General features: G+C 36.7%; 1 protein-coding gene across 4 annotated transcripts; it reads right to left on the bottom strand.

Moving 5' to 3' along the window:
- Positions 1 to 195: 195 nt before the first annotated feature.
- On the bottom strand, positions 196 to 19,502 carry thrap3a (thyroid hormone receptor associated protein 3a). 4 transcript variants are annotated; one of them, XM_084385913.1, is made up of 11 exons: positions 19,099 to 19,502; positions 12,426 to 12,575; positions 8,124 to 8,966; positions 5,935 to 6,636; positions 5,606 to 5,775; positions 4,997 to 5,108; positions 4,768 to 4,852; positions 3,878 to 4,065; positions 2,826 to 2,988; positions 2,610 to 2,747; positions 196 to 1,637 (listed from the first exon to the last, which is right to left on the bottom strand). In XM_084385913.1, the coding sequence occupies exons 2-11, from the start codon at positions 12,545 to 12,547 to the stop codon at positions 1,422 to 1,424; spliced, it is 2,739 nt and encodes a 912-aa protein (XP_084242039.1). In that variant the 5' UTR covers positions 12,548 to 12,575; positions 19,099 to 19,502; the 3' UTR covers positions 196 to 1,421. The 4 variants fall into 4 exon arrangements, with proteins under 4 accessions (XP_084242039.1, XP_084242040.1, XP_084242041.1 ...); XM_084385914.1 differs by having other exon boundaries at positions 2,610 to 2,744; XM_084385915.1 differs by lacking the exons at positions 12,426 to 12,575; positions 19,099 to 19,502 and adding an exon at positions 10,038 to 10,156.
- Between the last annotated feature and the right edge of the window lie 2,515 nt (positions 19,503 to 22,017).

The following is a 22,017-nucleotide window of genomic DNA, read 5'->3' as shown; positions in this document are numbered from 1 at the left end:
TATAAATGTAACAAATTATTATTGTTTTATGTTGGTTGTTCTGTTCCTGAGATTCTGTTTTGTTAAGATGAGTTTATTTCTGAATGTACTGTAGACTGCTGCATTTAGATCCTTTTTCATCTCTGCTGCAACCAATGCTGCTGCTAGTTTCTTCTTGACACACACACACACACACACACAAAAAAACACTCAATAGAAAATTGTTGCTTTTTTTATTCTATCTGATTGTGAGTATATAAATGCAAGTCAAATGTATATATCAGACACAGTGCAAATCAGAACCCAGACAATTAAAATCCAATGTTGAGTATGAATGTAAATTACATACATTAGAAAACCCATTATAAAATATGCACACACATATTGTCAAAACCCTGCAACCCGAGAAATCTAGAATTTGTTAACAGTCTTCAAACCATTTGTAGGTACATGTATTTTTTGAAACTTTCTGTAGGATGTTTGTCCAGTTTTAAAGTTGACCACTTTGACTAGCAGTTGGATGAATGTAAATCATTTTTCCCCACATGTCAATCACTGGGAAATGAATGTCTACCTGCTGTTGTTTGGTCCCATAGCGAGACTGGGTCATTAAATCAAGATCTTCGTTTCTATCGGAAGACACACAAGGGTCTCAAAGAGTTTCATTTAAGCCCACAAAATGTCAATATGTACTTTTTTTTTTTTCTTAAGGCAAAAACATAGAACATAAGCAGCTACAGTATAGTTCTATACTGGCATTCTACACTTTAGGCACTATGGCACATCTTAGGCACCTAACATTGAACTAGTAGCCGACCTAAACAGGTAAAAACTTTTTTTGATGCCCGATATCAACATCTAGAAAGTAGAGTGTCCGATGACCGATATATATGGTCACCAGACGATATAAAGAGTTGTACTGTATTTGTAACATTTAATAACTATTCACACACACACACAAAAATGAAATTTCTTACTATCCATAGACAAAGCTGTCAGTAGAATTTGAAAATGAAAAAGTGGGGAAATAAAAACTTCCAATAATTAAGTTCATATGGTTATATTAATAGCCTCAAAATGGCCAATCAATTGGCTTAGCCTTTATATCAGTCTATGATATCACTACTTCAAACTGTGTGTTTTACGTTCGCATGTTTCAAAAGTCTTGTGCAAAAAAGGAGACAGGATTCGCAATGGAGGCGCTTGGGCACCATTTCTTCCAGAGATGAAGGGATAGAAAATAAATGTTGGAGCAGGTGCTTTTAACAGTGTTTGTCATGATTAGATAGGAAATAGGAAATAAAAAAGCAATACAATAAAAAAGCCTCTTTCCTATCAAAAAGATTTGGATCCATAAGGATGCAGATATTATATCCATTCTTGACATGATGAGAGATCTCCTTGTTCTCAAAGTTCCTGTCAAAGTCTTCACTGCTCCATTCTCACTGGTCCTGCTCTACATCATCTCCTTGTTGTTCGCCCTCATCATCAGTGGCCTGGAATTTATCATGGGCCCATTTAGGGCTCGTATTATTGGTGGTTTTGGTATTTGTGGCCCTCCGGAGAATGAAACGTCCCTTTGCACGAACAATGTTACCACGACCAGACCCGCGCGTGTTCATCAGCTTTCTCTCACCTTCACCGTCTCTTTCACTGTGCTGCAAAGACAGAAGAAGGGCTTACAAAAAATATGGACCTCAATTATGTAACGTATACAGTTGTAAGTGGAACTGAAAACCTTGATGGAGAGTTTGTACATAATGAAAACATATACATAATCTGTCTCCCACCTAACTGATTATTATAATTAAAAGGTTTGAAAAGATTACTCAGTTTAAGCATAATCACCTGTGTTATGTTTGATTGTACATTGTCATAAAATTACATGTACAAACCATGAATGTAACTGATAGGTTGCATGGAGCATAACCTACAGCATGTTTGTTGTTCTTGATATGCATATAATAATAATAATAATAATTCATTACATTTATATAGCGCTTTTCTCAGCACTCAAAGCGCTTTACATAGAAGGGGGGGGATCTCCTCAACCACCACCAATGTGCAGCATCCACTTGGATGATGCGACGGCAGCCATATTGCGCCAGAACGCTCACCACACACCAGCTTACTGGTGGAGAGGAGACAGGGTGATGAAGCCAATCAGTATATGAGGATGATTAGGAGGCCATGATGGACAGAGGCCACTGGGCAAATTTGGCCAGGATGCCGGGGTTACACCCCTACTCTTTCGAAAGACATCCTGGGATTTTTAATGACCACAGAGAGTCAGGACCTCGGTTTAACGTCTCATCCGAAGGACGGTGCTCTTTGACAGTATAGTGTCCCCGTCACTATACTGGGGCATTAGGACCCACACAGACCACAGGGTGAGCGCCCCCTGTTGGCCTCACTAACACCTCTTCCAGCAACCTGGTTTTCTCAGGAGGTCTCCCATCCCGGTACTAACCAGGCTCAGCCCTGCTTAGCTTCAGTGGGCAACCAGTCTTGGGCTACAGGGTGACATGGCTGCTGGCATATGTTATTTTTTATAAAAAATTTTTTTGGTTGTTCAGAAACTGCATTAGAAAGGAGATTCAGAATGTGTGTTTACAACGATCACAACATACTAGGAAGTATTTCTTGCTCTTGGGAGTGTATTCTTGATCCCAGTCTTCATTCTTTGTTGACATGTTCATCTGTGAATCACCGTTGCTGTTTCCATGGAAATTTCCTCGGTTCCAACCTCTACCGCGTATGCTAAGCTGCTAAGAAACAGCAAATGGTAACCGTAACTATTAAAGCAATAAACAAATATCTTAGTTCTTCAATAGCACTCAACTTACAAAGCCTCCTCGTGATCTTCCTCTCTCCACAGGCTCCCCATGCACTCTAAACCCCAGCTGGACTCTGGATAAGCCTTCTGGCTTGATCTCAGCCTCTTCTTCATGGTAAGCAGAGGAAGATGAGGAAGATGACTGAGAACGCTCCCGTTTCTTCTTGCTTTTCCTTAGGAATTAAATAACATTAGATTCAGGCATTGTTGATCAATGTAAAAGGTCTCAAAAATCAACTGGATCAGCGATAACAACTTTTGTCGTTCACGTTCAACGTGACTTTATCACGTCATTTTCTTGTCCGCTAACCAAAAAGTCATCTTTACCTGTAGCCTACCTGAAGTGGAAGGAAATCAGGACATTTTCAAACACTTGACAACCTATATTCGACATATTCTAAATATCCAACTGACCAGAAAGACAAAAAGGTGCGTTCACACTGACAGTGATGTAATAGCTGAAGGTGACCAAGTTGCTTTTGTGTTGGGCACAAGTAGGTGTTCCTACTTGAATACAGTACACAGCTGTATCAGGGAGTCAATCATTTGAGCTCTGCTCCCATTGGTAGTTGCTGTATCGTATTCCAGCTCATATGCAAGTTCAATAGCTCAACATTCGCTCTGCCCAATGATTTCTGTCACTCATGTCGCCTCACGTCACCAACTCTCACTGAAAATGATTGACTTCTTGTTTCTGCAGATTGCTGACAGTGTGAACGCATCTTCAGGCCTTTTTGAAAGTGTTTATTGAAGGCCTCCTGAGAGGTTTGACGGTTTCATCTAGTTAAATCTTTACACGACTCAACCAGATTCTTTGAATGTTTTTTGAATGAAGTAAATTTGTTTCTGATATCACAAATGGTTTAATGGTTGATCAAAACTGCAGTTTTCAACTACATTTAGAGAAGTTATTATCACCATGACATTTTTTCACTTGAGGGGTTACAACAAGCCCAAACAGAAATATGATTGTTAGCTGTTTAAGCTGTTTTCTATAACTGAATCTCTGTATTCACAATCACCCTGTAATGTCTATGGAGCATATTTTCTTATGCAGCTTACTTTGTTTTTTTGTGGTTCTTTGAGGCTTTCTCTGTGGATGTTTCCTTTCTTGATTCGGGAGATTGCCCCGATACTCTTTCTCCGTACTCTTCCTCTCTTTGTTCTCTCTCTCCACTCAAGTATTTCTTCCTGCGCTCAATATCCAGCCGAAGGTCCATTGAATCACTTTTAGATTTTTTACCATCGACCTGCCGTGAGGAGAAAGAGAGATGTTGTGGCCAGATGTGGGTTAGCGGCGTGACCTATTAGCTTCATGCAGCATTGTACGGGGTGGGACCAAAACGAAAAACACAGCAACAGCTGACTTCAAACAATCATGCAAATGGATGAAAGGAAGAGGCCTTTTCTAATATCATTTTATGTAGCATTTTGGCTTTCAACAGGCTTATTTTCTCAGGAATGGCAACAGGTCGCAAAATAACATTCGGATTTCCTCTCACTTGCTCGTCGAAATCAAAAGATATTCAAATAAACGAAACAAAATATATAGGACCACATCAGAAAATACTTTCATTGGTGCTCATGAAAGTATGTTGTTTTTACTTTGCCTAAACACCTCACTTGTTCTTTGCAGGCTTTGAAGAAGAATACTTACTATGACTTTTGTTTAGAGTCCTTTGAATGGATTTGACATTGGAACAACTGGTCACTTCCATTTCTGACCTCTGATTTCTTGCCTCAACTGCCTTAGGAAGGCTTGTATAAGGAAGGGCATTTACAACACAACAACCTGAATGCACCTCTTTTTGCATCTCACTTTTTGGACTTTATGCCTCTCTCATCAGAAACAAGAGCTTTTAGAGAGAGAAGGAAGCCTAAGAATGCTTTGGCCACATCACTTGCGCAGCATTCTTTTCCAAAATACGTCATATTTCAAAATTTTTGGTCACCTTGAAGCTGTTTTCCATGGTGCTTTTCATCTCATCAAACAGAAGAGAGTGCCTCTTAAAAGCACTGGGAGAAACATCAATTCTCCTGTGAAAAAAGGAGGTGAAGAGAGGAATATTTTTATTTATGTTGATCCTCCTTTCTTATAGTCTTAGAAATTGTCAAAACAACTAAATTGCTCATACGTGCATGAGAAACCAGCGTGGGAATTTGTCCCTGAATTTTTTATACCTGTGTATCTCTGGACTCTTTCTCTGCTTAATGAGTTCTTTCTCAGCAGCTCTTCTCTGGTACATGGCAAAGCGGTCATTTAGGGTCAATCCAGAAGAAGGAAAATATTGAGCTGTGGGCAGAAAAATCCGTATTTTTTCATTAAACAAATAAAGTATTAAAAACAAAATACTAAAAAAGATTTAGGGGAGTGTTTACACAAGACTGTTTTCAACTAAAAATGGAAAACTTTTTGGCCGTTCATTTACACGACAACAGCGTTTGGGGGCCTGAAAACGCAAAAGTGCAATTTTTTTTTACAATTATACCATCATCATTTCCGTGTAAACTACAAAAACGCAAATTTGTGAAAAAGGTGACATCATGCACATACGTATTATGCGTTCAATCAAAACGCGTTCAACAAAAACAACAATGGCGTACCCATTATGTATATGTATTTTTGTCCCATTATGAATTACAAATATATTTAAAAAACAAGTCTGCAGTAATTAAATGATGGTGTATCATTTTGTAATTTTACAGAGGGGTGATGGAACAATACAAATACTACAGCCAAAACAACCCTCTCACAACCTTAGCTGTACAAGACAGAGAGGTTTCAGTCACCTTTAATGTGATGGACAATTGAAACTATGTGTTGGGCAAACAGCTCAGATGGACTTCTGGGTGACTGCTGAGCCTGAAGATGCTGAAGGACAGCTTGAAACTCCCAATCCTTTTCATCAAGATGCACAAACTCCAGAAGATGCCTTTTTTCATTGGTCAAAACAGATGTTCTGTCAAATAGAACAATGGTGACAAAAGACAAAAAGAAATATATTTAATATGTGATGGTCAGAAGCAGTCATATGCACAACAATGCAATGTTTTGTGAAGATGCAATTAGAAGCAAAAGGTAATTTCTGAGATCTTGGAGGGAAACGAAAATCATTTACCTAGCAAGGTCATCACTGAGAGAATTCATCCTTACACTGAATTCACTTCCTCTTTTCACGGAAGCTCTTGGTGGGGATTCCTCGTTCATAACCACAAACATCTCTTGCTCGCGGTTCTCAGAACTCCTCCTGGGCAGCAGTGTGGGTTTCTCTTTTCGTTTCACATTTGAGAGCTTTTCAGGGGAGGGATCCTTGAGCATGCCACTCAGCTGGTCTCTCTTAGAGAGAGCAGCTAGGATTTTCGCTGCTCTTTCCTGTTTATGGCAGAGCAGGAGAGCCTCCAGCTCATCATCCCATGGCATGTCCTGCATCCTTCTGATTCGCTTCTCGAACATTTCACGAGCGGACAGCGTGACTTTACTTTTGGAGGGACTGTTTTCCATATCCCTCACTCTATCAGAGATCTCCCCTTCTTCTTCTTCGTCATCATCCTCATCATCCTCGCACAGAAATGTTGGGCCCTTTCGTGGACCCATTTTAGGGGTGCTTATGGATAACTTTTTACCATCACCACTCTTTGCAGATTTGCATTTCTCCTTCTCTCCTGCATTGTCATGATCTATAGTGCGAGACAACTCAATGCCCTTTTCAAAGATTCCTCCATTTTCTTTGTCATATACTAATTCTCTGTTACTTTTCCCTTTGTGTGTGTTGTTCTCACATTCAGAGGCCTGTTTTTTAACCTTTTGCTCCTCCAGGAATCTGGTAAATGAGAGAAAGAGATTTACAGTTCATTATTATTTACAATAATGTGCTCAGATGCATCAGTTGTCATTTTGACGTGACCAAGGACTGCTGCTTCATGTCAAACTGACAGAACTATGCATAAACTGTAATGGATTTGGTTCATTTTACCGTGCGCAAATGAATGGCTTCCAGTCTATAACAGGTAAACAAGTGTGTGTGCAGCTGGGAATATATCACTTCTTCCATTTGCAAAGTGCAAATATAAACCTTTTAGACCTTTTTAGCACATCTAAATTACAGACTGTGAGCTGACATTTGTAAACAAGGCATATCTAGCTCTTCATGTTTGGCTCTTTCTTCCAACCGCTCTTTTGATGCATTTGAAGGTCAGATTGCAAACCAAATGTGCAATCTTACTTTGTGTCTGGCACGCACACACAGGATTTATTGTGTTACTTCCACTCTTATAACTGACTAAAATAAAGGTAAAAAAGAAAAAGAAAATAAAGCAATATTCAAATGCATATAGTCCATCAAATATATAAACATCTGTCATCAAAATAGCTTAAAAGGCTTGAGAACAATACCCAGCCCTAGGAAAAACAAGTTAAATAATATAGATTATTGGGTCAAAAGTTTGGAATGATTAAGATTTATTCATGTTTTTGAAAGAAGTCAAGGCTGCATTTATTTGATCAAAAATACAATAAAAAGAGTAATATTGTGAAATATTATAAGAATTTAAAATAACTATTTTCTTATTATATATTTTCTAATGTAATTTATTCCTGTGATGGCAAAGCTGAATTCCCAGCAGCCATTAATCCAGTCTTCAGTGTTACATGATCCATCAGATGGATCATGCTGATTTGGTGCTCAGTTTTATCAATTATTAATAATGTTTCTTATTATTATCAATGTTGGAAACAGTTTTTGCTGCTTAATATTTTTGTGGAAACTGTGATACATTTTTTTTTTTCAGGATTCTTTGATGAATTGAAAGTTCAAAGGATTAGCATTTATTTGAAAATAGAAATCTTTCATAATAAGACATTATGAATTTCTTTACTGTCACTTTTGATGAAATTAATGTGTCCTTGCTGAATAAAAGTATTTTTTTAATCTTACTTACCCAAAACTTTTGAATGATAGTATATCATGGTTTCCACAATTCCATTTTATAATTATAAATATTGAGCACCAAACAAGCATATTATTATGATTGTGATATAATACTTTAGCTTTGCTATAACAAAAATAAATAAATTACATTTTAAAATATATTCAAATAGAAAAATAGAAAATTTTTAAATTGTAATAATATTTCACAGTATTACTGTTTTTATGGTATTTTTCTCAAATAATTAGAGCCTTGGTGAGCATAAGAGAATCTTTTCAAAAACATAAAAAAATGTATTACTCCAAACTTTTGACCAGTAGTGTAAAAATGGATAAATGAACAACATTTAAAAAACAAATTATTAAAAGTTATCCGTACTTACTTCAAAAATGCAGCGGAGATAGCAATTCTATCATCTGTCTGTTGGTCAATATTTGAAAAGAGCCCAAAACCTTTGAAAACTGGGCTAAGGCCTTTCTTTATGGGGCTGTTGTTTGAAGGTGCAGTTGCAACTTTCTGCCAGGTGGTGGCACCATTATTTGGAGCATTTGAACTCTTATGAGCAGGACTTGTTTCGTTGGTTGCAGAGTCAATCGGTTTGTCATTAGTGACAGAGGAGCAAACCTGCAGACTTGTCCTTTTAGGACTAGCGTCATGGCTTGTCAAAACCTGAGAGTTCTCCAAAGTCCTGTCTCCATCAGCATTCCCTTCAACCGAAGAAGAGCCTCCCACCTGCTCTGCCAGAGCCCCATCTCCACCTCCTCGAGTTTCTTCTGGCACTGAGACTCCCTCTCTTATATCTTTGCAAGTGTGTTTGGCAGACCCAGAGTTGGAGGAGGAAGAGTGGTGCGACTGTGGCGATCTTCCTGAGGATGACCTGTCAGAGCGGCGGGAATGGCTGCGGGGCTGCGGGCTGCTCGGCTGCTTCTTGGGAGAGCGTGAACGGCCCCTCTTGGGGCTGTTGGGGTAGTACTGCTTCTGTTGCTGCTGAGGGTACTGCCGGAAGTTTTGCCAGTTTTTGTGATGGTAGTTGTTATATCCACCCCTTGCACCACGCTGAAAGCGGCCACGGAAAAAGCCTTGACCTCTGCCCCGGAAATAATATGGCCTCCGGAAGCCTCTGTGGTTGCCCCGAAACTCCCGTTGGTTCTGGTACTCCCGTGTGTGGTTCCGTTCACGGTTGTGGGGCGGGGAATGGGATCTTGATCGAGAGCGAGACCTAGAGCTTGAAGACAACAAGAGGAAGGATTGAGCCAACAAAAATCCTTGGGATATAGAAAATGACACAAAGAGACATTACATAATATGCAGTTATTTTCCAAGGAACAAAATAAAATAATTTTAAATACAATTTTACATCGATTTTATTCCAGACAACTAGAGGTCATGGTGATCATGGGATTTAAAACTCCAAAGAGGACAAAAAGCACTATAAAATCTACATAAAAGTAGTCCATACAACTTCTTCTGAAGCTTTACACCTCTGGGTGAGGAACAACAGACCAAAAATGATTCACTAGTACTCTTCACCTCCGCTGCGGATCTTAAATCAAATGTTATTCAAATGTAATTTGGTTATGATGTCAAGAGATTTGGCTATGAGACATTTGAGAATACATAAAGTTTGATGTTATTAATGTTCGTAATTCAAAACAATGACTTTAAAGGGTCTCTTTCTCACACGAAAGCTAAAGCTAAAATGACAATCAATAGAGACATAAAATGAAAACTGTATCAACTATTTTAGATCTTTAATTTGTGTAACAGTATGTCAAATAATTATTTCAGGTAACAAACACTGCTGATATTAAAATTGAAAGCTCTTGGTGCAAAATCAACTGTAGCCATACGGTGGCCCTGTTGTTCTATTTATTAACAGATCTAAGTAGTTCTGGTCTCTTTGTAAGCCAGTCCCTTTTCGCACTTCTTAACATATCACAAACACTTATAATCAACTAAACAACTTGCACATGCAAGTACTTCATACTGTGCATTGCACTCTGTTCTCCAATATAATCTCATTGGAAGATGAACAGACACTGAAACATTTCAATATTATGCACACTTCAACTGTATTAGAATATAAAATCGTAGAAGTCATGCAATTATGTCTAGCATTGTATTAAAACCTGCCATTCTATTGCAGTGGAATTTTTTCATCATTTGGAAAGTGAAACAAAGCCTCGCAAATGATTATCCAAGTAAAGCACCCTTCAACCAATTTACCATCCAATAAACATCATGACAGTAACACTAACCTACTTTTATCTACAGTTTCGGCTGGTTTTCTACTCACCCTTTGCGTTTTTTCATTGGAATACAGAGTAAGAAGGTAGTGCACAGAGCAACATGATACTCTCACAGTGAGCAAGAGTGACTTTGCATCTCCTCTAGTGAGCGCGGATGGAAAGAGTCAGTCACATGGGTCATATGGGAAAGATTTCTACTCTCTTTCTACGGAGCAAAGAGGAGGTTCTCAGCCTGCCAGTTACAACACATTAGCTTTGCACAGACAGTAGACTCTAACTGAAGGCAACAATTAACAGCGCCCTCATTTGAAAAGCTATTCGTTAACTGAAGTTAAAATGAAAATTCTGTAATTATTTAGTCACTTGCTGTTTCAAACCCATATATTTTTCTTTCTTCTGGGAAACACACAAGCAGACATTTTAATTGTACTGATTGCACTTTCCCCTGTGATTATAATGAATGGAGTCTCAGGCATTTAATCTTGAAAAAGGGCACAAATGCAGCATAAAAGTGGTCCAAATGAATCGTATGCACTGAACGGCAAAACTTCTGAAGTCGTACGATAGCTTTGTGTGAGAAACAAACCAAATCTAAGCCATTATTATTATCTCCTATAGCTTTCCTTGATGTTCATGAGAGAAGAGGATACATCTGAATTGTGACTATGTCTGAATCAAAATTTCAAATCAGATCTTTTCAGTGAGTTGGTGGAAACAGTTCTCAGAACTGGTCTGAATGATTCATTTCTGAATCAGACTGATCCAGTTCTCATGTCAACTCACTGACTCAATGATCCGGTCACAACAGGCAACAAGATTCTCACTGAAATTTCGGTCTGTTAATCACACAAAGATATTACATGACTTAAAATATAGTGCAAAATTCATATTGATGACTTTTGTAGTGATTTTAAATCTTGAAACCTTTAGTCTCCACTTGTAAAATCACATGAGGGTGAGTAATTGATGATCGTTCTATTTTTTTTTTTACATTTATATTTATTAATGGAATTTTACTTCCTGACACTCATGCCCCATGAGTTTTATTTGGACAGTTTGACTTCATTCAGAAACATGCAGCAATGTTTCATTGCATGACATATGTGTGTCAAGGTTTTTCCAGCTGTGGCATCTCTGCTTTGAAACTGGTCAGCAATGAGAGCCCAGGCTCGCAAGATTTCCCTTGCAAATAAGGGACATCAGATTTAGCAAATTTGCATGAAAAATCAACAATGTACTTCTCTCCGACTCAGCTCAAAGTACACTGTCAACCACACAGGAAAAAGGATCCATGCTTATGGAGGAAAAAAATTATGCATCCTCAATAAATGTAAAACAAAAAACCAGAGTAACACATGTATCCATCCATTTTTGTCTAAACCGGTGCCGTTTTTGGCAGGAACAGTTTACATTTGGCTACCTAAGAGCCCCTACTGTGCTGTAAGCACAAAACCAGCAGTCCTAAAAGAATGTGCAGGGAAGTACAATTTTAGCATGAGAAATAAGAAAGTGCGGTGAGCCTTTCCAAAGCCACAGCCCTTCCCAAATATCAGACTTGATGCAATGCTGATGAATACATGGAGAGTAAAATCACAGTGACTGTGCAGCCCCTTTTCAACAAGAGAGGAAGCCAGAGTAAAGGCATTATAAAATACAGGGTACTTTTATTTATGTACAGAGGTGTACGTTACATAACTTTGGTCTGGCAGCTGCGGCTAGATGGATGACACTGGCACTGAAATATTGATTTTAATTTAAAATGAGTCATGGATGGGAAACTGAGCATGAGTCACATGGTGTGTGTTTACAATAAAGTTCCATTTTGTGTTAACGTACAAAGTGAGAAGTTAACAGTTTTCCAACCAACTCAATCCTTAAGCACATCTGTCAAGACACAGTAAGCCTTATTGTATTTAGATTTGTGCATTGTAGTACGGTTAGAATGAGTAGTTAAAGTTCAAGATTAAAAGCAGACCCAGACGGATTCTGAAGCCACATTTTCTGCGTTCATTCACGTAGAATTGTGTACTGATTCCATCTGGGCCTGATTGCAAGACAGAAAAAGAGGCTAATTGAATCTGCATGAATGACTCAATAGTCAGTAAAATGGAAATGATTACAGCTGATTAGTTTTTAAGTGATAATTTCATCAATTTTTCCTCTTATTAATTTTACAAAATGTCCCTTCTTTCCTATTCATTCTGTTATGCACTAAAATACACAACACGTCACTGGAAGTGATGACTGAAACTGGAAACTGAAAAATCGTACTCAAAACTGAAATAAAAAATCGAAACCAACCTTTATCCCACATACCAGCTTTGTACTGTGCAGTAAAGTGTGACTGTCTCATTTTTAATTGACAGTATATTTTGCATGCCATAGTAATGAACAAAGCCAGTAGATGCTATTTAATTATCATAATGGACACTTACCCATATCTGCGCTTTCTTGATCTAGATCTGGAGCTGGAGCGGGAGCGGGAATAAGAATGGGATCTTGATCTGGACGCCGATCGAGAGCGAGACCTGGACTCTGATTTTTGTGTCTTAGACATTGTCGTTTGTGGTCTCTCTCATATGTGCCTGTAACAAAACGAAAAGCATTCAGACCAGCAAATTACTAAAAAAGAAGTTACTAATCATTAAGTAATTAAAACAACTCCTATAAAGGCGTTTTATATTTTTTAAATCAATTATTATTTCAGCAAAATAGCTAGGAAAAAATTTGGTTTATATAGTGTTACAAGGGCTGAACTTTAAAAAAATGTGTACTGTAAATCCCCACTCTCCGGGACATTAAGAAGGTTTGGCTTGGCAGTATTAAAGTTTCCATATCTCTAAATCACAGTTTGTCAGGCTACAACACTAAAGGTTTGTTTAAAGGCACAGCAGGAATTAATTGAGAAATAAGGAGCAAACATCATTCTACAGGCCTGTTCTTAAAGGGATAGTTCACCCAAAAATGAAAATAAGCCCATCATTTACTCACACTGAAGCCATCCTAGGTGTATATGACATTCTTCTTTCAGACAAATACAATCGGACTTATTTAAAAAAATGTTCAGACTCTTCCAAGCTTTATAATGGGAGTCAATGGGTATATTTTTTTGGAAGTCCATCAAAGCACATCCATCCATGATAATAGTGCTTAAAACGGCTCTGGTGGGTTAATAAAGGTCTTCTGAAGTGAAGCGATGTGTTTGTGTAAGAAAAATATCCATATTTCAAACTTTATCGACTAAAATAACTAGCTTCCAGCAGACGGCCGTAATTCTGACCAGCACTGTATATATTATCTTAATGTTTTCTGCCCAGAATTTTTTTCATAATTTCATTACAGCGTGCAGAAGAATCAGTCTAGCAAATAAGATGAACACAACAATTTCTCAACAAACTTCTGTTTTATACTGACTTTAAGTACACAGTCTTGTACCTTTGTCTTTTATGGGTTTCAAATACTTTTTCGCTTCAAATCAATGTTTGTAATATTGTAATTCACCTCGTAGCTGGCTGGTTTGTGTTCATGGCTTAAAACTCATACTTTTTAAAAATGGGAATAGGAAAAACACTTCCGAAATCAAGACTTTTGTAAAACTGGACAGGCACTATTGCACTTGATTAGGAAGATTCAGAGTGCTGAAGGCCTCTTTCCCTAACCTCTGTACAGATAAAACGTTGTCAAAATAATTATGGTTCGCATGGACACGCGGAAGCGATACATTTTTTTCTGTATTAGGAATTTTTAAGGCCAAACAGATAGTTTGTTGAGGTCAATTTGTAGAGAAAGACTACACACCTGCGCACATATATATTCAAATGCGCATAGCCTACCTATAGACTAAACACATAATACACATTTTTGGCGTTTTCACATATTCGCGTTTTTGAAGTTTTGAACTTTTATTTTGTTCAAAATTATTCAACGCCTGCACCTATTTCAAGGTTTGCTTCTCGAGCCACCAGGCACTGTTGTCGTGCGAATGAGCGGGCCGGAGCGCATTAAGGGTTTTCTGTTAGAACGGTGTCGTGTAAGCGGCCCCTAAGTTAATAACTAATGATCTTTGCAATGGAAGGGAATCAATCAAAACTAACTTTAGATGGACAATAACATTATTCTAGAGCTGCTGTAAAGCCAAAACAATCTGTTACTTTAATTTCCTATTACCACTGTAAAGCTGCTTTGAAACAATCTATATTGTTAAAAGCGCTATAAAAATGAAGGTGACTTGACTTGACTGAATGTTGGAATTGACCAGTTTATAAGTCAAGTCAAGTCAAGTATATTTGTATAGCGCTTTTCACAATACAGATTGTATCAAAGCAGCTTCTATAAAACAGTTTATGTAATCTTTAAAGCTGCAGTGTGTAATTTCTGTACCAAAAGTAATGGGTAAAACAATGAATGGGGGAAATCGACTAACAAACGGTATTTAAACACTTAAAAAAATTTACACTTCAGATTTGATTCATCTGACATTCTTCAAGCCCAAGAGATTTAAATACACACCTTGTGTGCTAAGTCTACTGACGTGGACAAAAGGAAGGAAACGGTACAGGTTTGGCAGGACAGATGTAAAGTGACGCCACATTAGCATGAAGGCGAGAGTGATTTACTGGCTCTTTAATGTTATCCCCAATGTATTTAAAGAGGTGTTGAAAGGTGATTCTGTCTATTGTCCATCATGTGTACCCTCCACAAATGCCCTCAACTGGTTAGCTGAACTCACACTTTGATTTTTACCATAGGGAACACTGGTGATCAAAGAGAGACAACACTGTGGCTCAAAATAGACTTGCACCAGAGATAAAGAGAGGGCTTTTGAGTTGACTGCATGGATGTAAATATCCATATCATAAGCTGGATCTTGACTGCTTGTCATCATACCTGTCATGACCTTAATCATGGATGCACAAATGCACATAATAACAGATCTGTGTTGGAACAACAACAATAAAAGAAGGAACTGAATGAACGTTAAAAGGTAGTACTATTAATTAAAGTTACTAAATAGATTCAAATCCAGAGTCCAGTCTAAATTTATTTGCCAACTTTGCACTTATGACTAAGTATGACACCATTAACTATTTGTTTACTGTGCCATGTGGCACAGAAAGCGGCAAATGACGCATTGCAAACAAATGTAAACCTTTATTTAACCAGGAAAGAAGACCAAATAGTTGTCACTTAACTGATTCATAAGGACTGTTGACATAAGGATTTGAAACATATGCATAAAAACGTTCAGTTAACACCAAGAATGATAACTAATGAAGATAATAACTATATTATAATCCACAGCAATGGTCAATAAGATAACATTCTGTTTCCTGCTAAAGCTCTTTAAAACCCGGCTGGACAACAATATAGTTTTCTTTGTGTTGTTATTGTTAAGGCTGTGGTGTAGTTTGCACAATTCTTTTAGAGTTAGAGTGATTTTTAAAACTTTATGGTAGCCTAGTAATTATTATAGTTATCGTTCTTGGTGTGAATGGCCCTTTTGCATTGCATGACATCCTAGGCTTTCTCTTGGCTCTGCTAGTAAATAAACAAGCCTCAAGATTAACTGGTATTTTTCCGGTAATCCTATGTATGACGTGACGTGCAATTTATCCCGGCACTCCCAAAAAGTTATCTGTGAGCGTTTCCTTTTTGAGGACATCAGACGTAGCTTTCCACACAGGAAATTGCAGACTGAATGCTTAAGCTACAATTCACTGTGGTATATTTGTGCACATCATGCTCTGAATAGATCTGTGCTGCTTTTTTAGTAAACACAGACCGAAATTAACCTAAAGCCTTTTGTTTTATTCCTTTTGACTGCTTGTTGGTTTTGGCCAGCAGTCCATAATTTCCTGCAGCCACCAGACATCCAGACATTTGGCTTACTGTGCAAAGTTTCTAAACTACTTTACTTCTAAATTGAAGAACTATGAGAACGTACTCCAAAGTTTAACCATTAAATGAATGTCAAAAGTATTTATATAGCTACATTCCAGTTAAAAGTTTGGAATAAATAAGTGTTTAAATGTTTTTGAAAGTCTCTTATGCTCACCAAGGCTGTATTTATTTGATAAAAAATACAGTAAAAGCTGTAATGTTGTGAAATACTATTACAATTTAAAATAACTTTTCTATTTCAATACATTTTAAAATGTAATTTATTCCTGTGATGACAAAGCTGAATTTTCAGCTTCATTACTCCAGGCTTTAGTGTCACATGATCCATCAGAAATCATTCTAATATGCTGATATGGTGCTATTTTTTTTTATCAATTATTATTAGAATTTGTTTTTTTATTAACAATGTTGAAAACAGATTTTGCTGCTTAATGTTTTTGTGGAAAATGTGATACATTTTTTTCAGGATTCTTTGATGAATAGAAAGTTCAACAGAACAGCATCTGTTTGAAATACAAATCTTTCATAATAAGACATTATAAAAATGTCTTTACTGTCATTTTTTCCCAATTTAAATCAAAGTATATATTTTTTTTCTTGCTTACTCCTTACCAACTTTTGAATGGTAGTGTATCACGGTTTCTACAAAAATATTAGGCAGCAAAAAACATTGATAATATCAACATTGATAATAAAAATAAATATTTCTTGAATATTTCCAAAAAATCAGCTTTGCCATCACATGAATAAAACACATTTTAAAATATATTCAAATAGAAAACAATTATTAATTATTTCACAATATTACTCCTTTTACTGTATTTTTAAACAAATAAATGCACCCTTGGTGAGCATAAGAGACTTCTTTTAAAAACATGAGGGGGGGTTTGACCGGTTATGTATCTTGTCAACTAAAACATTTGGTGTTCAAGAACCTAAAAACAACAGTTTTCCATTCTTAGCACCTGTCTTTAGAGATTAGCAAAGTTAGTTTCAGAGGCAGAAAATAGCATGTCGCCTGACACTTTCTGTAAACATTATGCTTCCCTTCTGCAAATGGGGTCTGCTGACTCATAAGGGTGGAGGAGTCAGGCCATGACACATTTATGATAATGAAGGCATCTTCACAGTGGTTAAGAAAGTCTGAGGGATTCATTTTAAAGCATAGTATCATAGAGCAGCTGTCCCGTAATCCTCATTTTAGCTGATCCTCAATTTTCCTGAGAGGATCAATAAAGCATCTACGTGTCTAATTGTCTATATGGGAGTAGAGTGTGCTCCAGCCTAATCAAAAGGATTTGATAGCTAAAAATGTTTGTGTCAAACATCTCTGGTGGTCATATTCTTACGCTATCATTACAACATGCACACACATCAGTGACAGCTGCATTTGGACCTTCTCACCTGTTCGATTAAGTGTATTTAAACAATGGTGCAAGTTGTGCAACCCAACACGACCGCAATATGTTCCCAACACTCAATCAGCCGCTTTATCAGTGAGACCACAGATGCGACACCAACAGCACCAAAATCCCATTTGTTATCTGCATTAGCCAATGAAGCAAAAGAGCCACTTCAACAGCCCCAGCAACATTCTTCCAGAGACTCCACACATATGTGCGAAAACCTCTTTGAAGTTAAAAGATGCATGACTTTTGGAGCCTACAGCTTCTGAGGTATACATTTGATTGACTGTGGAGTTTCGAATCAATCTCTTCAGCGACTCTATTAATAAATGAAATACGGGTCTGTTGCGAGACATCATATGAACTTTAGAGATTTATGCAAGCTTTATACTTTTTGATTGCAATGAGTTGCAGCTTCACAAAGCTTAAAGGGATAGTTGCTCCAAAAATGAAAACCCTGTCATTATTTACTCACTGTCATAATGTCTGCATGATTGTCATTTTTCTGTAGATTCACTGTTTTTCCTACAAAGAAAGCAATCTAGAGGCTGTCAAGCTTCAAAAAGCCAAAACAGCACCATAAAAGTCTCTTAACAATTTGAGCTCTCTTTTATGTTTTCTAAAGTTTCTAAATTTCATTCAAAGAAGATATGAATTTATGTGATGTGAATATACAGTAAATACATGTATGTAGATAGATAGATAGATAGATAGATAGATAGATAGATAGATAGATTCAAGTTTTTTTCGTTTTTCATTAATGATGAGGCTTTAACACATGGGGTCAAATACTGGGCCCTCGTTTTGTGATGACTTGTGTCTCATCTTTCTGTCATCACTGCATCTGTTGATTTCACAAGGGAACTCATCAGTTGAAGGTCTTCTCTATTTTTGTCTTATGAGAACTACGTAAAATATCTAATGTAGAATCAGGTCTAATGATAACACAGATATTATTGTAGAAGGTTTGACAAATTATTCTTTTTTTAAAAACTGACTGACCAAACTTTCTAAACGAAATAGTGAGCTACTGAAAAGGCAAGAGGATGGCCTGTTATTGTTCCAACTAAGAGCATGCTTCACGCAGCCAAATGTAATTGGATAGTCTTACACAATGTACAAATCCAAACACAAGTTGTGCTTGAATAGATTTTAGATTAGTCAAAGAAATGTGTAACACATGGTATGACACTACAATGTAAGATCCGATTTATCACACATCGATCACTCATTCATCATTCATTTAAAACAAACCCATTTTCCCCTGAACACTTTCCCAAATAATGGATGAAGGATGGTAAACATAAACTGTCTAAGCATTTCTATAATGACACACACTCACAACAATCGTGCAGTAGAAAAAGAACAGTTAAATAATTGAATCCATGCACAAGGAAAAAAGAAGAGATGCAATACTGACAAAGTAATGCAGCTGATTGTAAACTGATGGTTTCAATTTGTATTCCAAATATTCAGAACATAATTGTTTTACATCATTCATGATTTGCCTGTTTATATCTTTGAATAGGATTTTATAATAAATAATATAACTGTGATGCAACACTATTATCAAACTGTTTTCGTTTACAAAAGTTTACCATGATAATCTTTTACATTTTACTAGAGATTTTTACAACAATAAAACTGTGATAACTTTGCATAAGCAACCACTGTCATCAAACATGAATTAAACAATATGACAGACACAGCCTGAAAGGTCTTACATGTTGAAGAAGCTACCAGGGTAAATTTTGTCGTCCACGTTTCTTTTCTATTCTAAAGTTTCTTTAAAAACACTTACCTATAATTCGATTTAGTCCAGGATGGGAAGATTCAGCTAATGTCAAATGTTACAGGTCAGTGAAACGGTTTCCTTTCGTTTTGAGGAAAAAAACTGTTGAGCGCAAAGTAACTACCTATTTAAATCATCCTCACATCAAAGGCGGCAATATCCAGTTCGCGTCATCTGAAGTATCCGCATTCAAAACGTTGTAACTCGTATATTACAAACAAACGATATGATTATATTTTAATTCCAAGTGACAAACGTGTCATTTTAAGTCGTAACCAAACTCGTCACAAGCGAATACGGTAAACTATTGAAGTCAAATGATGTAAAGCAGCTTTATGTGCTCAGTCACAGTCCGGGAGGTGTGTGTGCGATGCAGCGTGGATTCTACAGGCTGCGCGAGTCAAATTTCTCTCAAGCATTCTCCTGTCAATCAAATTAGGGCTGACAGCTAGCCACGCCCCTAGATGAGTTAAAGGAACAGGCGCGCTTTTTCAGATGTACACAAGATCTTTTTGTTATTGTTAGCATTATTTTAAAACACACACACACACACACACACACACACACACACACACACACACACACACACACACACACACACACACACACACACACACACACACACACACACACACACACACACACACACACACACACACACACACACACACACACACACAAGGTTAAAGGTTCACAGAGCTTTATGACAGCTGAACATCAGTTCACAAATAAAATATATTGTTTAAATTATTACTGCATTTAGATATTATTTTGAAATAAATGTAAAAATGTTAAAAAAATACTAACTTGAAATGTTGAAAATTAGACAATATATAAATGCAGTGTAATTCATATAAAATCAACAGAAAAAAAAAATGCTTGTCTAAATTGAATTACCTAAATTAAATGTTTAACAATTAAATGATTGACAATAAATGTATACAATTTACAGTACAATAGTGTTGCACACATTTTACTAGGGTGCTTGAAATGCGATGCAAAAATAAAATGAAAATCTTTTGGTTTCATGAAAGTGGTGTAGTGATTATTTGACTATAGATAATCTCGCCTCATGTCAAGGTCGGCTGTTGCTGTTGACTTGCCATTTCTAAATATTTGACCTAATATTATAACATCATTTTAATCCAATTACTTGCCGCTTATACACTCCCTCCCACATATAGGAGAGAAATCAAGATGAATTGATATCATGACTGAACAGCTGAAAAAACAATGAATAACAGTGCCAGCCATGAAGTGCATTTTTTATTCTTATTATTAACATTACTTTTCTTCTCATTAGAATTCTTTGTGTCATTCATCTTGACACTAGACCTGTAAATTCAGGAAATAAACATTATGTGAAGCCCAAGGGTTGTGCCAAACCCTCTTACTCCTACGTTTACTTTAGCAAAGGAAATATTTAGCCATGTGTGTTTGGAGGAGTAAATCCAACAAAACCATGATGTGTGGTCCTTCATTTTCAACAGATGATCACATTCAATCAAAAGAGAAAACTACAACAAAAAAGTATTATTTGTTTGTTCATGATGAAAAGTCAACTGACGAACTTACTATATTTGACTATTGACTATACTCAAAGCAAATATGGATGCACAAATTGTGAGCTATTTGTTGACAGCAGCATTATGACAATGGTTATTCTGTGGTTTGAAAGAGAAGATCAAATCTATTTTGTGTTTCACCATGAACCCAAAAATGAAACATGAATATTATTAAGATCAATTGTGTCTGTCTTGTCCTGAACATAAAAAACATAATGGATTCAAGACTTAAACTTGAAAAACATTATCAGCCTTAACAAAAGCAGCAAATTTGTTCTTGCAAATTCTCTTTTATTTTCAAATGGAAAGTCTGCCAAACAGCCAGACCAAAGTTAAAACAGTATGTGCAGTTTTCAAGATAATAAATGTTTGCCTTCTCTGAATACATATGCTGAAAGTGTAGGGGGAAAAAAAAAAGAAAAAAGAAAAGTATGCATAATTCTTTAAATGGCCTGAATTTCCCAGTTTTGGCTCATAAGAGTGTTTTGGTTGATAAATTGAATCATTTTACAATATCTTTTTATCTTAATATTAATTTGACTTGTGCTTAAATTAAATTAAGTTTAGGCCAGTTTTCTCCTCATTTTCAACCTCTTCAGCCTCCCACATTTTAAGGGAATGTGCTGGGTGTGAACTGGACTTATGAAGCACATTAGCTCTCCTTATTTAAGATGGGATAAATGCTCTCTCACTGACACCTACTTTGTATATATAGAGATGATCATACATTATCACATTAGGCAATGCTTGCGCAAACAGATAGTGTTTGATTAAGTTAATGCTGTCCATGTAGTTTTGACAGTTGTGGTGACAGCCCAAAAATATATTGAGTCTGATCTAATGCTAAAAATATTTAGTGGGTGCACACAAAATTTACAAATGGAGACTTACTTTGAGCTGTCGATTTCACAGTTTTTACTGAATCTTTGAGCCAAAGGAACAAAGGTAATGGTTTAACTAATATGTTATAAAACCTGAATGGGTTTGCCTGTGACTCAGCAGAGATCAAAACCAATTGATTTCACTTCCTTTTAACCACTCAGAATGTATTTCAGCTGTCTGACACATATGATAACTATTAAATCTGTGCGATTCAATACTGTCCTTAACAATGACCAGCAGAGATATTTTACAACACCTCAATGGACAAAGCATGGGAGCAGGGAGGAAGAGAGCTTTTGCGCCAGCGTTGTTTTCCCAGCCCATTTTGATTTGTTACAGTCTTCTTTTGCCAGTGTTTTCATGATTGTGGCTTTTATAGCATTTCTGACCATCTGTTAACTGTTACATCAGGTTGGTGTGATAGCCAACACAGAAATACACTAGGTCCCATTGTTTTTTGTTATGCGTCTTCAGTCACAAA

The sequence above is a fragment of the Rutilus rutilus genome, assembly GCF_951802725.1.
Source record: "Rutilus rutilus genome assembly, chromosome: 17".
Lineage (NCBI taxonomy): Eukaryota > Metazoa > Chordata > Actinopteri > Cypriniformes > Leuciscidae > Rutilus > Rutilus rutilus.
The sequence above is the reverse complement of the archived record's forward strand: the minus strand, read 5'-3'. Positions and strand labels throughout refer to the sequence as shown.

Bases quoted from the DNA above. Each gene is read 5' to 3' on its own strand.
- thrap3a (XM_084385913.1), bottom strand. From the start codon at position 12,547: ATGTCTAAGACACAAAAATCAGAGTCCAGGTCTCGCTCTCGATCGGCG. The intron at 6,637-8,123 runs GTAAGTACGGAT...CTCATTTACCAG, and splicing joins ATCTCCGCTGCATTTTTGAA to ATTCCTGGAGGAGCAAAAGG. The intron at 5,109-5,605 runs GTGACTGAAACC...TTCTGCCCACAG, and splicing joins AATTGTCCATCACATTAAAG to CTCAATATTTTCCTTCTTCT.